Here is a 15,127-nt window from a genome sequence, read left to right as displayed (position 1 = left end):
GGCATAAGGTGTCATAGCAATTACAGCCTTAAATATATGTATCTCTTTCTTAAAAGGTGTTATGCTGTTAAAGAGCAGGAACTATCACCTGCTTATTTTGTCTTAGAAAATTGATTTGTAACCAGGTATGGTGACTCATTCCTGTAATCCTAGCTACTTGGGGAGGCAGAGATCAGGAGGATCGTGGTTCAAGGCCAATCTGGGCAACAAGTTTAAGAGACCCCATCTCAACAAATAAACGATTGATGTGGTGGCACACACCTGTCATCTCGGATACCCAGGAAGCATAAATAGGATCATAGTCCATACTGGCCCAGGCATAAAAGCTAGACCCTATTCAAAAAATAAGTAAAGTAAAAAGGGCTAGGGCCATGGTTTAAGTGGTAGGATGCCTGTCTAGCAAGCCCAAAGCCTTGAGTTCAAACTCCACTACTGCTAAAATAAAATAAGACACTTTTGGAACAGTTTGTACTTTCTACATTGGGTTAAAGGTAATGCAGTGTAATGAGTGGTTATTCCCCCCAGAAAACACTTACTAGATTTTGCAACACATTATATAATAAATCATGTTTCCTGGGCATTAACTTATTTACTACAAAGCAACACAAGGTATGTCTCCCTCCTACCATTTTAGTTAAACTAAAGAAGTCTAAAATTTATGCAGGAGTACCATCTAGTGGCAAAAGAAGATACTGCCTTGCTGCTGAGTACATGGCATAGATATAACTACAAAATACTGTGGTGCCAGTGAGTTAAGAAATGTGAGCAGACTATATATTTGGGGATATTAAGGAAATACTGAGTTTTAGGTATAATGATCATATAATGATTGTGTTTAGAAAGGAGCCCCATTTAAATATGCATATTGAAATATTTGCAAAAGAAATAGTAGGTCTTAAGATTTGTTTGCAAAATAAATTTGGACTAGAGGGGCGGAAATGGAGGAGGTTATTATGGGTACAAATGAAACAAGATTGACTAAGAATTGATAATTTCTGAAATGGAGTTTGAAGATACATGGGAATTTGTTATAATGTTCTCCATATTTACATATGTATTTGAAATTTTCTGTAATAAAAATATGAAAGATAATATAGGATTTAGATGACTTGAGATAAATGCAAAATTGTAGCTAAACTTAAAAGAAACTTATATTTTTCTTTTTTTGAGTCAAGGTCTCACCATGTTACCTACGCTAGCCTCAGCCTTCTAGGCTCAAGTGATCTTCCTTGGCATCCAAAGTTGCTGGGACTGTAGACATAAGCCACTGCACCCTATGTACTATGTTATTTACTTAAGTGCTAACTCAGCTTAATTGACTTAAAAGTGGTAAGCATAGCAGCAACAGGGTAATACAATCATGTACAGGTGTGAAGCATTTAAACAGAGGTGGCATGGTGCAGGAAGAATTGTCTGTAGGTAAATTAACAATCATTTACATCTTTGCTGCATTTTGACAGAGTGGAATATTTGCATATTCTATGAACTATAGCATATATAGTAAAATATCTTTTCTGAGTGTAAGGAGAAAAAAGATAAATAAAAGTTCATATTGACACATTCCATAATTTTCTTTGAAGATTTAGTTATCAAGTGTATTTGTATCTGATAATGAAAAGAACCCATAACTTTGGGAGCACATTAAAAATCTAAACTCCCAAACTCCAAGGAACTGAATTTTAATGCTAAACAGGTAAATGCCACCTAAAAATAAGGCTAAGCTAGAAAGGCAAAGTGAAACATTCCATAGTTTGAAATGCTTAACAGATCTATCTACTATATCAAACATGGGTGGTTTTCCATTTTTAAGGCAATTATGACAGATTTTTTAGTTATATAGGGTAGGAAGTTAAGGGCTGAGGAGACAGAGACTTGTCTTATTTTCAATCTAAATACAGAAGGACAGACCCAAGGAACCAGGAAAATCAAATCAGATGTGAATTTAACCAAAAACTTAACTAGGTTCCAACCCATTTTCAGTTTCTGGTTGGATTGAAGAGATCAGACCCCAACAGTGGAAAGAACAAACTCTGTAAGGGAGTTTGTGGCAGTATTGACAGAGAAGTTAAGACTTTTTTATTCTTATAGACATGACTGACATATAGTTACATGTTGTAAGAACCAGGCACCAGTGGCTCACACCTGTAATCCTAGCTACTTTGGAGGCTGAAATCGGGAGGATCATGGTTCGAGGTCAGCCCAAGCAAATAATTTGTAAGATGCCATCTCCCAAATAACCAGAGCAAAATGGACTGGAGGTGTTGCTCAAGTGATATAGAGTGTCTGACTGCAAGCATGAAGCCCTCAGTTCAAAGCCTAGTCCCAGAAAAAAAAAAAAAGCAATAAGAAAATGAATTTTAATCAAGAAAACATAATAGAAGCTAACCCAGAAATGATCCAGATATTAAGTCAAGGACTTTTGACATAAGTATTATAAATATCATGGAAAAAATGGATAAGATAGCTGAAAAGAGGGAACATTTTGGCAGGCACACTGACTCACAGCTGTAATCCCAGCTTCTGGAGGGCCCTATGTAGGAGGATTTCAGTCTGAGGCCAGCCCCAGCCAAAAAATGCAATACCATATCTGAAAAATAAACAAAGCAAAAATAGGACTAGAGTGTGGCTCAAGTGGTAAAAGCACCTGCCTAGCAAGCAAGAGGCCCCAAGTTCAAACCTCAGTACCACCAAAAAGGGGTGAGGGGGAGGAAGATTTTTGACAGAGAACTGGAATATAGATTTTAAAAGAATCAAATAGATACTCTAGAACTAAAAATGTTTAATATTAGCTTATCAAATCTAATTGATATATTTGGCTTGACAGCAGGTTAAATATAAAAATAGTGAACTAATAAGGCAATTAGAAGACAGAGTTAGCAAACTTCAGGAAAAGTCTATAGAAAATGTCCAAACTGAAGCACAGAAGAAAAAAAAACTAGTGCTCAAGAATTTTGAGGTTCATAGTCAAGTAGACACAGGCAAATTGAAGTCTCAGTGGAGAGAGAATGGAACAAAAGCAGTATTTGGAGAGATAGTTGCTAAGAATTCATGTAAATTGATGTAAGGTTTCTTTTAAGACATTGGTAATTGTATAGTAGACTAACACTCTTAACAAGTGGAATTCAAAAAAACCTACAAACTATGATAATCTGATTTATGACTAAGATATCCCTGAAAATCAGTGGGGAAAGGTGATCTCTTCAATAAATGGTACAGGAACAAGTGGATATCCATATGAAAAAGAAAAAATACCCAAAGCCTTACCATATGCAAAAGGACAAACAGTAGTATCTAGAAGATAACATAGGGAGTAGCTTCCTATACTTGGAGCAGGCACAGATTTCTTAGACTATCAAAGCACAAGCCATAAAAGGGGGAAAAGGTTGTAAATTGAGCTTCATTAAAATTAAGAACTTTTAAGCCAGGCATGTAATCCCAGTGCTCAGGAGGCAGAGGCATGATGATTGCGAGTTTGAGGTCAGTCTGGGCTACATAGTAAGACCCTGTCTCAAAAAAAAAAAAAAATTCTTGACAAGATAGCTCATGCCTATAATCCTAATCCTAGTTTCTCTGGAGGATTTCTGTTCAAGTCCAGCCCAGGCAAAAAAAGTTAGATCCCATCCAAACCATTAAGCTGGGCATGGTGGTCACCCCAGCTATGTAGGAAGCTATAGGTAGGAGGATTATGGTCTGAGGCTGGCCCTAGGCAAAGAGCAAGATGCAATCTGAAAATTGGAAATAACTTAAAAAACAAAAAGGGCTGGCGGCCTGGCTCAAGTAATAAGAGTGCCTACCTAGCCAAGTATGAGTCTTTTAGCACAAACCCCAGTAACAACATGCCAAAACAAAATCTAAGAATTTTTTTGATCACTAGGCTCCATTGTACTTGCAGAAGAATACATAGGGTAATATTGTATGGTCTTGAGGTAGGCGAGATTTCTCAGGACACAATGCAGACTAAACATAAAAGAAAAAACTTATAAATTAGGCTTCATCAAAATTAAAAACCTGTTCTCCAAAAGACTTTATTAAGGAAGTAAAAAGGCAAACCATAGATTGGGGAAAAAAATATTTGCTACACATGTGTCTGACAAAAGGACTTGCTTCAGCATGTAATAAGAATTCCTACAAATAGTAATCCCCCAAAGTCCAATTTTTGAAGTATGGCCCAAAGACTTGAAAAGACAATTCAGAATGGATGACAAATGGCCAAAAAGAGCACGTGGAAAAAGGGTTCAACATCATCTGTCACCAGGGGAATACAAAGACCATTTCATTCCTACTCAAATGACTTAAAACCTAGATGATATCATGCCAAGTGTGGAGTGTTGGAATGCTGACACATTGTATATTTTAAAAAAAACTACTTTGACAGTTTCTTTTAAATTGTATAACTCAGCATTTGAACTCCCAGAAATGTTAAGAAAATTGAGTGCATATAATATGTCTGCTAAAAGATTTATGCAATAGTGTTAATATTAGCATTCTTCATAATAGCCTCCAAACTGGTAACTACCCAAATATCCCATCGAAAAGAGAGAATAAATCAGGATGTAGTCATACAGTGGGCTACCTCACAGCATTCAGAAATAGTTAATTGATACATGTAAGGGCATGGATGCATCTCACAAATAATTATGTTAAACAAAAACATGAGACACAAAAGACTATTTACCACATGGTTCCATTTTTATGATGGTCAAGGCATGCCAGACTCTTGAAGTCCTATTCCAAAGTCCATAATAGTGGTTATTTCTGGGAACAAAGACTGGTAAGGGCTTGAGGGAACCCTCTGGAGTGTGGAAAATGTTCTTTTTCTTCAGAATGTAGGTAGTGATCACACAAGTGTGAAGACTCATCACACTTGCCTGTGTATGTTATCCCTCAATAAAACAGAGAAAAACATACCTTGAAGTTTATTTTGGCTTTGGAATAGTCATTAAATATCACAGTGAAGTAGTGAAGAAATGTCAATCATCCTGTGTTGCCATCTGAAGGCAAGTGACTGGGTGTGGCTATAAGTTACCACATCCAGCTTTTGCTGGTGAGGGTCATAGTTCAAAGCACTTAAAAAATAGTGTAAGGACACATAATTAAAAGTAAGTTAGTAACTTTCCAAGATGGCTACTTTGAAAATTTTTTTTAAAGAAATTTAACCTTAAATTTCAGTAATTTTATTTGCTTTACTTAAGGCTTTTATTAATATGTACAGGAACTTTTTTTAAAAAAACAATTTTATTACAAGTTGTGCATATTCACTGTTTTTTAAATGAGGAAATATGGGCAAATATCAAAACCACCTAGTGTTTGTAGGAATTTGGGGAATGGAGAGACTGGGGTCAACCCAGGCAGGGCCTTACACGTGCTAAGCAGATGCTCTACGGTTGAGCCGCACACCCCAACCCACCCATTTTTTAAATTCATAATTCTATTGCCAAAGGTAGAGGTAACCTTTTTAATTTTGTACATTCTATGCAAACGTGCTCAATGGGATCCTGTTTTGCAGAACACTTTGCTTTCCTGTATGTTATGTCAGTACCAAGTTTGTATCTTACAGCTGTGTGCTATTCCTGTGCATGGCTGATGCCATGGTTTATTTATTTTTACTGTTGTTTTCAATTTTTATTTATTATTCCTTTCCTAAACATATTCCTAAAGACCATTAATATGCTATTAGTTTTGAAAAATTAGGTATACGTCCTAAGATACATTGAGGATTTTTTTACTGGGGTTTTTAAATTTTTGAATCTTTGTACCTTTTCTTCTTATGTGTTGTTTAAAAGTTGGGAAACAAGCAAAAAAAAGCAGTTGTTTGTGACCTCAACCTCCATAGAATAACACTATTAACATCTTGATTCTGTTTTCAGCATCAGCATTATCTGAGAACTTGTTCAAAATGCAGATTCTTAACCTCCACGCCAGACATTGAATCAGCAATCTGTTTTAAGAAGCTCTTCAGGTGATTTTCATCCATTCTGAAGTTTGACAACCACCACTTGATTTTTTTGCCTGGGGCTGGCCTCCTGTATAGCTAGGATTACAGGCGTGTACCACCATACCCGGCTTAGTGGTTGACACAGGGTCCCACTAACTTTTTTGCCTTATTGTCCTTGAACCACAGTCCTCCCATTCTCTGCCTCCTGAGTAGCTGGTATTCCAGGTCTGTGCCACAACACCTAGCTACCATGTAGTGTTTTGAACAGAGATGCCCCATAATCACTATTACCAGAAAACATCACTATTATGGTTATTGGAATATAGCATGTTACTCATAATGAATAATAGGTAATATATATGAAGTGCTTTATAGCTTACAACATGTTTTCAGAGTGATCTAAAGTAACTTTTCTCTCCACAGACCAAGAAATACACAATCATGTCTTCAAGTTTTTTAGAATTTCTTTATGTTAATATTTTGTGTTCTTTATTTACAGGAAGTACTTAAACAACTCCAAGGAAGTATTGAAGATGAAGCTATGGCTTCTTCTGGACAGATTGACTTATTAGAACGTCTTAAAGGTAGATCTCTAAAAGGTGTTTTATTAAAGTAATTCTGTAGGCTCAAATTTGAGTAGTATAAACGCAAGTACAGCTTCTCTTGATTTGTGTATTGGTGTCAGTTTTTTTGTATCTGCATCACCCATTAGGATGTAATTGTTAAAACACAAATACATAAGAGTCTTCACTTATGTATTTCTTTAGGGAGACATCTAGCCAACATAAATAAACTTCTTGAAATCTCTTCCTTGAAAATTCTCAGCTTTTTTTTTTTAAAGCTCGTTGCTATTCTGCCAGTCACTAAATAGGACTTTAATATGCTTCGTGCTCCAAAATAAGTGCAAATACATTTGAAGACGTATTGTCTTTCTCCGTTCCATCTGGGATAGAAATGCTTTGTCTTCTCACATACATAAACTAATTAAGAGCCAGTTTTAGCAGAATTTTAGAAGATCAGCTTTCTCATTTTGTTGACTGAAAATTCCAGTGTCAAACAGGGAAAGTGCTTAGTAATAATTGAAACTAGGCAGAGAAGTTAATTTAGAGTTCCAAATATCATTACCTAAGGGAACCTAAGGAAGGTCATTTTGTCTAATTTTCCTTTAACATACTCCTTATGTCCTTCCTGACTCAAGCGGACTTTGCTAGGAAAGATTAGTCATTATGACTAAATAATTGTTCAGTCATATATATTTGTAGCTAAAATGTGAAACTTTAAAAATAATACAGCTTTAGGAATATTTTGCGTGACACAAAGCAATTGCTACATAAAAACTTGTTTATATTTTCTGTAGAGCTCAACTTAGATAGCAGCAATTTTCCTGGAGTAAAATTACGATCAAAAATGTCCCTCCGCTCTTACGGAAGCCGGGAAGGATCTGTGTCTAGTCGTTCAGGAGAGTGCAGTCCTGTTCCCATGGGGTCGTTTCCAAGAAGAGGGTTTGTAAACGGAAGCAGAGAAAGTACTGGATATCTAGAAGAACTGGAGAAAGAAAGGTAACTTTTGTTCATTATATAGTAAATGTTGACTTATGCACTCCAAGTTTATTGATGTCATTTTGTAATACAAGAGGTAGATTATGAATTTATGGTAGGTGGTAGCTAGCACTTACAGAGCGCTTTGCATCTTTAAACACAAAGATAGTATGTTATTGACTGTACTTATATTAAATCGAAAAATGTAAATAAGCCATTTTCTTGAGATTCTAAAGACTTCTATATTTGAAATAGTACATTCAGTAATACACATGGTCACACTATATCTGGTTAAAATATACAACTGATTTTTAATTGGATGTCAGGTTGTCTTTTGAACTAAATATAGTAACTCCTAGATCCAGTATAAGATGACTTTTTCCATTATTACAAGTGGCCACAAATGAAATAATTTTTAATTTATCAGTTTCCATGTCCAAAAAAACATTGCTTGAAATGGAATCAGCATAGGTGCCAATCAGCTAATGAAAGAATAAAGAAAATGTGGTATATTAATACATGACAGAATATTATTTAGCCATAAAGAAGACTGAGGTTATGTTATTTGCAGAAAGTAGATGAAATGGGAGATCATCATGTTAAGCAAAATAAGCTGAGAAAGACAAATACCACATGTTCTCTCTCATATGTGGAATCAAGATCTAAGTATTTGTGTGAGTGTGTATTTATATATGACATGATGTAAAAGGAGAACTATTGGAGGGAATCAGCAGGAGGAAGGAGTGAAGGGAAAGAGAGGGTGATTGGGTATGTATGGTTGAAGTACATTATCTGCATGTACAAAAATAGCATAATGAAACCCACTAAAATTTGAAGGAACAAAGAGTCTTTTATTCCCATTTCCTGCATGGGGACATGGGGAATAGGAAATGTTTCTCCCCCGCCACCACCTCTGTTTTATCCTGGTATACTAAAATAAATTCTTGCTATAACTAAAAAAAAAAGAAAAAAAAAAGGGATGAGGGGAGAAAAAAAACAATAACGGGGTAAATAGGCGAGGCATGGTGACTCACACTGTAATCTCAGCCTCTTGGGAGGCAGAGATTGGGAGAATCACAATTCAAGGCCAACCCAAGCAAAAAAAGTTAGCAAGATTCCATCTCAATCAATAGACCAGCATTGTGGTTTATAACTGTAATCTCAGCTACACAAGAAATGGAGATAGGAAGATCATGGCCTGAGGCCAGTCCCAGGCAAAAATATGAGAGAGACCCTATCCAAAAACTAACTACAGCAGAATAGGCCTAGGATATGACTTAAGTAGTAGGGCACATGCCTTGTAACCATGAGAGCCTGAGTTGAAACCCCATTACCTCAAAAGTGGGGGAAGGTAAAATATGATCAAAGTACATTATATGCATGTATTGAAATGTCACAATGAAGCCCCTTTGTACAAAGTTACATACAGTAATTTTTTTAAATTGCTTGACATGGAGTGAGTTCAGTTTCCTCACAACCAATGTATTCATTCTTCTCTTCCTAAAGTTAAAATGATGGACTGGAGGTGTGGTTCAGGCAGTAGAGTACCTGCTTTGCAAGCATGAATCCCTGAGTTCAAACCCAAGTACCACAAAAAAACAAAACAAAAGTCATACTAAAGTTAAAATGATCTCACTGTAGATACCAGAATATATATCATTGTTAAGAATTTTTTCAAGTGTTTCATGTCTCCCAAAAGATTCCCTAGGGATTGGACTTTGATCACATGATAAAGCAAGAGCACACAAGGGAGGTATGAGGATAGGTAAGACACCTAAAAAACTAGATGGCATTTGTTGCCCTCAACACAGAGAAACTAAAGCAGATACTTTAAAGCAACTGAGGCCAATAGGAGAAGGGGACCAGGAACTAGAGAAAAGGTTAGATCAAGAAGAATTAACCTAGAAGGTAACACACATGCACAGGAAATCAATGCGAGTCATCTCCCTGTATAGCTATCCTTATCTCAACTAGCAAAAACCCTCAGTCCTTCCTATTATTGTTTATACTCTCTTTTCAACAAAATTAGAGATAAGGGCAAAATAGTTGAGGGGGTGGGGGGGAGAGGGAGTGGATGGGGGGGTAAGGAAGAGGGGGGTAAGGGGGGAGAAATGACCCAAACATTGTATGCACATATGAATAAAAAAATAAGATTCCCTAGTGCACATATAGTATCTTACTATCTTTCTGTTCCTAAAAGTTTGAATGTCCTAAAAGACATTCCAAATGGTATATGTTACATAGTAGCTCTGTGACCTTGGTAAAGTCATTGGATTTTTATGTCAAGTTCTTCTTTAAAATTGGGATTTGGCTCAACCTTGTGGAGTTGTGAACATTTAATATTAGTACCATATATAGAATATACCCAACATAGCTCACTGAGAGGCAAAAGACCTTTTTCTATCTGGACCAGAAGTGATGTTAAGCTTGCTTTTATCTCTTAACTTGCCATAAGTCTTTACTTGAGACGCTGAACCCGCCCTGCACAATAGCTGTGAACTGGCCAGTCATCTGTGATCCCCACCTTTGTCCCCTTTCAGTCTAGTCTGCGGCAGAGGGCACATAAGCACACTGTCTGCCTAGCAACTTACTTTCCTCCCCATTACACAGCAGAGTTTTGTGGAGGAGGATAAAATTTTGAAATAGGTTTTAGTGCATAGTAGCTATTAGTAAGGAATTCTTGTAATAAAAATGTTCCTTTTGTCTCAACTTCTGATGTTTTAAGACAAAAAAAATCTTCTTTTCTGACTTAGTATGATTTCTTGCCATTATTCCAAAGTTCTTTGAATTTAAATTCATGAAAAGCAATGATCATGGTATATTATATTTATTATATAATACCACTCTAAATAACTTTAACGTAATAGTGTGACTTTTAACTTCAAGTGAGGAATACACTTCTTCCTAAAAATATTTAATGGTGCGTTAGCCCTTTCTAATTTTACTGTAAAAAGACCTTTTTTTCTCTCCCAAAATATGCCCAGCTTCTAATTCAGGCTTTATTATACACTATAAAAAGTTGTGTTACCTGAAGGGAATGAGGCATTAGCATGGCTTTGATCAAAAGTTCTCAACCCTGAAAAACTGATCATTTTTATCAGTTGGTTTACTTTTTTAAAAAATTCTCTTTTTTAACTATAATTATCAACATCCATTAATTGTACAAATTAACAGGTTTCAAACATACATATATCATGCTTTGATCATGTCCACCCTTTTGCCATCTCTTGCCCTCCCCACAGTCTCCATCCATTCCCCAGTAGTTCCCTTCTGCTTTCAGGTCTTGTTTATTTGTTTGTTGTTTGTCTGGTTGGTTGGTTTGGTTTGGCTTGCGTTTGTTTGTTTCCACATATGAGGGAAAACATACTGTACTTGTCTTTCTGAGTCTAGCTTATTTCACTTAATAAGATATCCTCCATTTCTACCCATTTTCCTGCAGAGGACATGATTTCATTCTTTTATATGCCATATTTTCCTTGTCCATTCATTTATTGATGAGCATCTAGGCTGTTTCCATATCCTGGCCATTGTGCTGCAATAAATATGGGTACCCCTTTCATAAAAGGCATTGTAGTAAAAGTAGTAGTATTCCACCCCATCCTTTCCTATCCCCAGTCTTGCTTCCCATGAGGTAGTTACTTCCATAATAATATGTTTATATTACTCGTTCTTGACTTAGTAACTTTGGATATGACTTGACTCATCACTTCCAAGGATGAAGATGTGTTAAGTTCACTTGCTTACCTTTGAGAGAATTTATATACATGTACATATAAGCTAATATACATACATACATTAGTTTTTATATTTATTATTTTATTTTTCTTATTTCTGTAGCATCCTTAAGTAACATCCTTATTTACTGCTGTATTCTGTGACTGTTGAAGCTGCACTGTAGAAGATGTAGCAACTGTATATTTACTTTCATTTTATTGACCTTGCTAACAGTTAATTATGCTGTATATATTTGAGTGGTTTTTTTTTTTTTCTGTAAGTGAATTACAGGTTTTGAAATCATAGAAGTGTCCATGTTACAACTCTGTAGTTGTTGGTCACTGTGTAGACAAGTAGTATGCCAGAATTAATTTTCTTTCTACTGATAGAATATGGTGCCCTCTGTGCTGTTTGAAGGAAGACAGTCTGATTTGGACTATGTCTTTCTCTTCCAGCTCTTTATTTTTTAGAATTTTGAATTGCTCTCTTTTATGTTGGTAAAAGCAGAAACGTGTTTCACTGAAAGCTGGGATCTTCTAGTTTTGTTTTCCTCTTGAAGAAGTTTTTATTGGAACCCATTAACTTTTCTGTTCTTACTTGGACCATTTACTTTCTAAGCCTGCCACGGTGGAATTTCTTGCCCTTACATTTCTCATTTAATTCTGACATATCTTGTGTTTTCTTGATTCTCAGTATTTTAGAGGAAGAAAAATTTGAGTCTTGCGTGTGGAACAAGATCTTGACTTTACTTTCATACTTGATTTGTAGTTTGGCTAGGTTCAAGCTCATTTTTCTTCATTATTAAGGTTGCTGGCCAGACATGGTGGCACATGCCTATATTCCCAGCAATCAGAAGGTAGGACAATCACAAATTCAATGCCAACGTATGCTACATCGTGAGATCCTGGCTAAGACAAACAAAAACAATAAAATATTGAGGTTGCTGGTGAGAAATTTAACACCAGTCTGAGTCTTACACCTCTGTAGGTGGGAGGTTTTTTTTTTTTGATGTTTCTGAATGCCTAGAGTGTACATTTTTCGTCACTGTGTCCTTTTCATCTGGCAATTTATTGTCTTCAGCTTTCAAATATTGTGCTATATTTCTTCTTTGATGCTTTTCTTTCTAGACCTTCTTTAAGTCATAAATTAATATTTTCCCCCTCATTTTCTGTGTTGTCCATGATGAGTGCTAGAAGGCTGTTAAGCCAGGACTTAAATCTAGGTTGGAGTTTATAACCTTTTTGAACTTCAGTTTTTCAGACTGTAGAATAAGCAACATCCTCAAAAAGTGCTTTGAGGATCAAAAGTCCTTAACAGTGTTAGCTGTTGTCATGCTAACTCTTAATTCATTTAACAAATACTTACTAAACACCTAATACACAAGTGCCATGCTAGTCTAGACCACCCTGGGTTTGTGAGAGGACTAAGCATACTTGAGGTTTACGTGAAGAAGCATTTTTAGATGGTATGTGCCTATAACCACAGCAACATGGGAGGTGGAGATGGAAGAATCATGGCTCAAGGCTAGTCTTGACAAAAAAGTTAGTGAGACTTTATCTCGACAACAAGCCAGGTATGGTGATACAAGTCTGTAATCCCAGCTACATAGGAAATAGATATAGGAGAATTGCACACTGTCCCAGGCCAGCCCTAGGCAAAAAGCATGAGACCCTACCTGAAAAGTAAACTAAAGCAAAAAGGGCTAGGGCATGGCTCCAGTGATAAAGCATACAAGTGGAGTTCAATACCCAGTACACCCCCTCCCCAAAACAACATTTTTAAAGACAACTATTGACAGTCACAGAATAGGCCTTTAGTATAGTATACCCTCAAGACCATACCTACTCTGGGTCTATCTCCATTCTTAGTTCTGAGTCTTAAGAACTGCTGCATGAGTCACAAGGTCAACCCCTGTCCTTTAGCCATTTGTTGTTTTGGCTCAAAATGATGTAACCTTGGTTTAATCTTAAACTTTATAGTAACAGCTTGTCCTGAATATCCCTAATCTCCCCCTCACTTCACCACCACCACTGATGTGGACTTGTCAACATAAACATTTTTAACATCCAGTTCTTGTTTCATAAACCCATTTACTAAAGAATGATCAGTGGAAATAGTAGCATCACCATCCATCTCACTCTTTTCCCCACCTTGGACCTGGTAGGTCCTGCAAGTCCTAACAAGAAAAAGCTGAATAACAGAATCCGAGCTCATCTTTATGCCAGTTTTGATACCCAGATGCTAAAGGAATTCAGGCTTTCCACAGTACTTTCATCTGTTCCTCTTGTCAGAAATGAGAGCTAGAAGCAGCTTCTCATTGGTCTATACTACTCCAAGGTTTCTACTTGCTTTCTTCTCATCTCATGTATTCTCTCACTATTGAGGTTGCTTTCTTTTTTTATTTATTTATTTTTTTTGTGGTACTTGGGTTTGAACTCAGGGACTCACACTTGCTAGGCTTTACCACTTGAGCCACTCTGCCAGCCCTGGGGTTGCTTATTTTAAAATTTCTTCTTGGTAAAGGAAAGGAAATTTTAGCAAGAACAGAACCTTCCACCTCTCATACCCATGCTCACTTCTAAGACTTACTCATTTCCATATTCTCCAAGGCAATATCAAACAGAACTTTTAAAGTAACAGTAATATCAGAATGCAGAACATGTCTTTGTGCATAATCAAATCCCAGAAGCCATGATAAAAAATACTGACAAATCTGACCATGTGGAAATCAAAATTTTCCAAATAATACAACCATTATAAACAAAGTTAAAAGACAAGTGATAAACTGAGAAAACATATATACAACCCAGCAACTGAAACACTACTATCATTCTTAATATAGAAGAGGTCCTATAAATGAACTTAAAAAAAGCCACAGAAAAAGAAATACAAATGATTTATAAACTTGAAAAAAATGCTTAGCTTCACTCACACTAAGAGAAATCAAATTAAAACCATAGTGATATACTGTTTAAAAAATTAGATATGCACAAATTAAAAGTTTGGATCAAATGCTTAAATTGTTAAAACTGGTAGGAGCATAAGTTGATCCAACATCTCATAAGGACAATAAGTTAAAAATTCATATACCCTAGGAATTTTTCTTATACACATGCTTGCTTGCACTTGTTTGAAATGAGTTTAAAGACATTCAATGTAACATTATTTATAACAGCAAAACATTAGAAAGACCCTAAGTGCCCACTAATAAAGAGCAGGTTCATTAATACAGTGGTATATGTGGGGGATATTACCCAGCTAGCAAAAAATACATAGTACCTCTTTATGTTCTGATATGGAATGATCTCTAAGATAAGTATGTGTATATGTATATGTATGTGTGCTCCCACACGTTACTGGAGATTGAACTCGGTCTCATACTTGCTAGACAAGTTCTCTACCACTTAAGCCAAACCCACAGTACTTTTGTTTTTTAGTTTGCTTTTTCAGATAGGGTCTCATGCTAACTTTGCTTAGTCTGGCTTCAGACAGTGATCCTTCTGTCTCTTCCCCCCAAGTAGCTGGGATAACAGGTGTGTGTACCACACCTAACCCTTCCAAGATCAACTTTTTTTAGGGTTAACTCTTCCACAATAGATTTTTTTTAAGTAGAAAAAAAAATGTGTAGGACAACATGTATAATAATAATATGCTGTTTATATTTAAAATGTACATGTAATTGTGCACATATATCTTTGCATTTTATAGAACTCTCTAGAATCATACACAAGAAAGTTGTAACATTCTTCACTTTGGGAAAAAGAAACATGAAACAGTATAGGCCATATACTTTTTGTACCTTATAAGTTTTATCTTTATAACACTCCTTTAGTGTGCATTTATGTTTATGATCATCAGATGTACCATGCCTTGATATAGATTGCTTTTGAGAACACCATCAATTGGATTGTTCAGAAATTACATAAATTCATCTTCAGAT

At 36.0% G+C, this 15,127-nt stretch overlaps 1 protein-coding gene across 10 annotated transcripts in view; it reads left to right on the top strand.

Annotated features, from left to right (window-relative positions):
• Apc (APC regulator of WNT signaling pathway) overlaps positions 1-15,127 on the top strand; it is a 127,334-nt gene that overhangs the window by 52,077 nt on the left and 60,130 nt on the right. For all 10 annotated transcript variants that reach the window (XM_074076961.1, XM_074076954.1, XM_074076963.1 and 7 more), the window contains 2 exons: positions 6,435-6,519; positions 7,293-7,494. In XM_074076961.1, coding sequence (XP_073933062.1) covers positions 6,435-6,519; positions 7,293-7,494 — 287 coding nt within the window. The remainder of the gene's footprint in view (positions 1-6,434; positions 6,520-7,292; positions 7,495-15,127) is intronic.

Source organism: Castor canadensis, chromosome 6 (genome assembly GCF_047511655.1).
Source record: "Castor canadensis chromosome 6, mCasCan1.hap1v2, whole genome shotgun sequence".
NCBI classification, from domain to species: Eukaryota; Metazoa; Chordata; class Mammalia; order Rodentia; family Castoridae; genus Castor; species Castor canadensis.
Note: the sequence above shows the minus strand (reverse complement) of the source record. Positions and strands in the feature narration are given on the sequence as shown.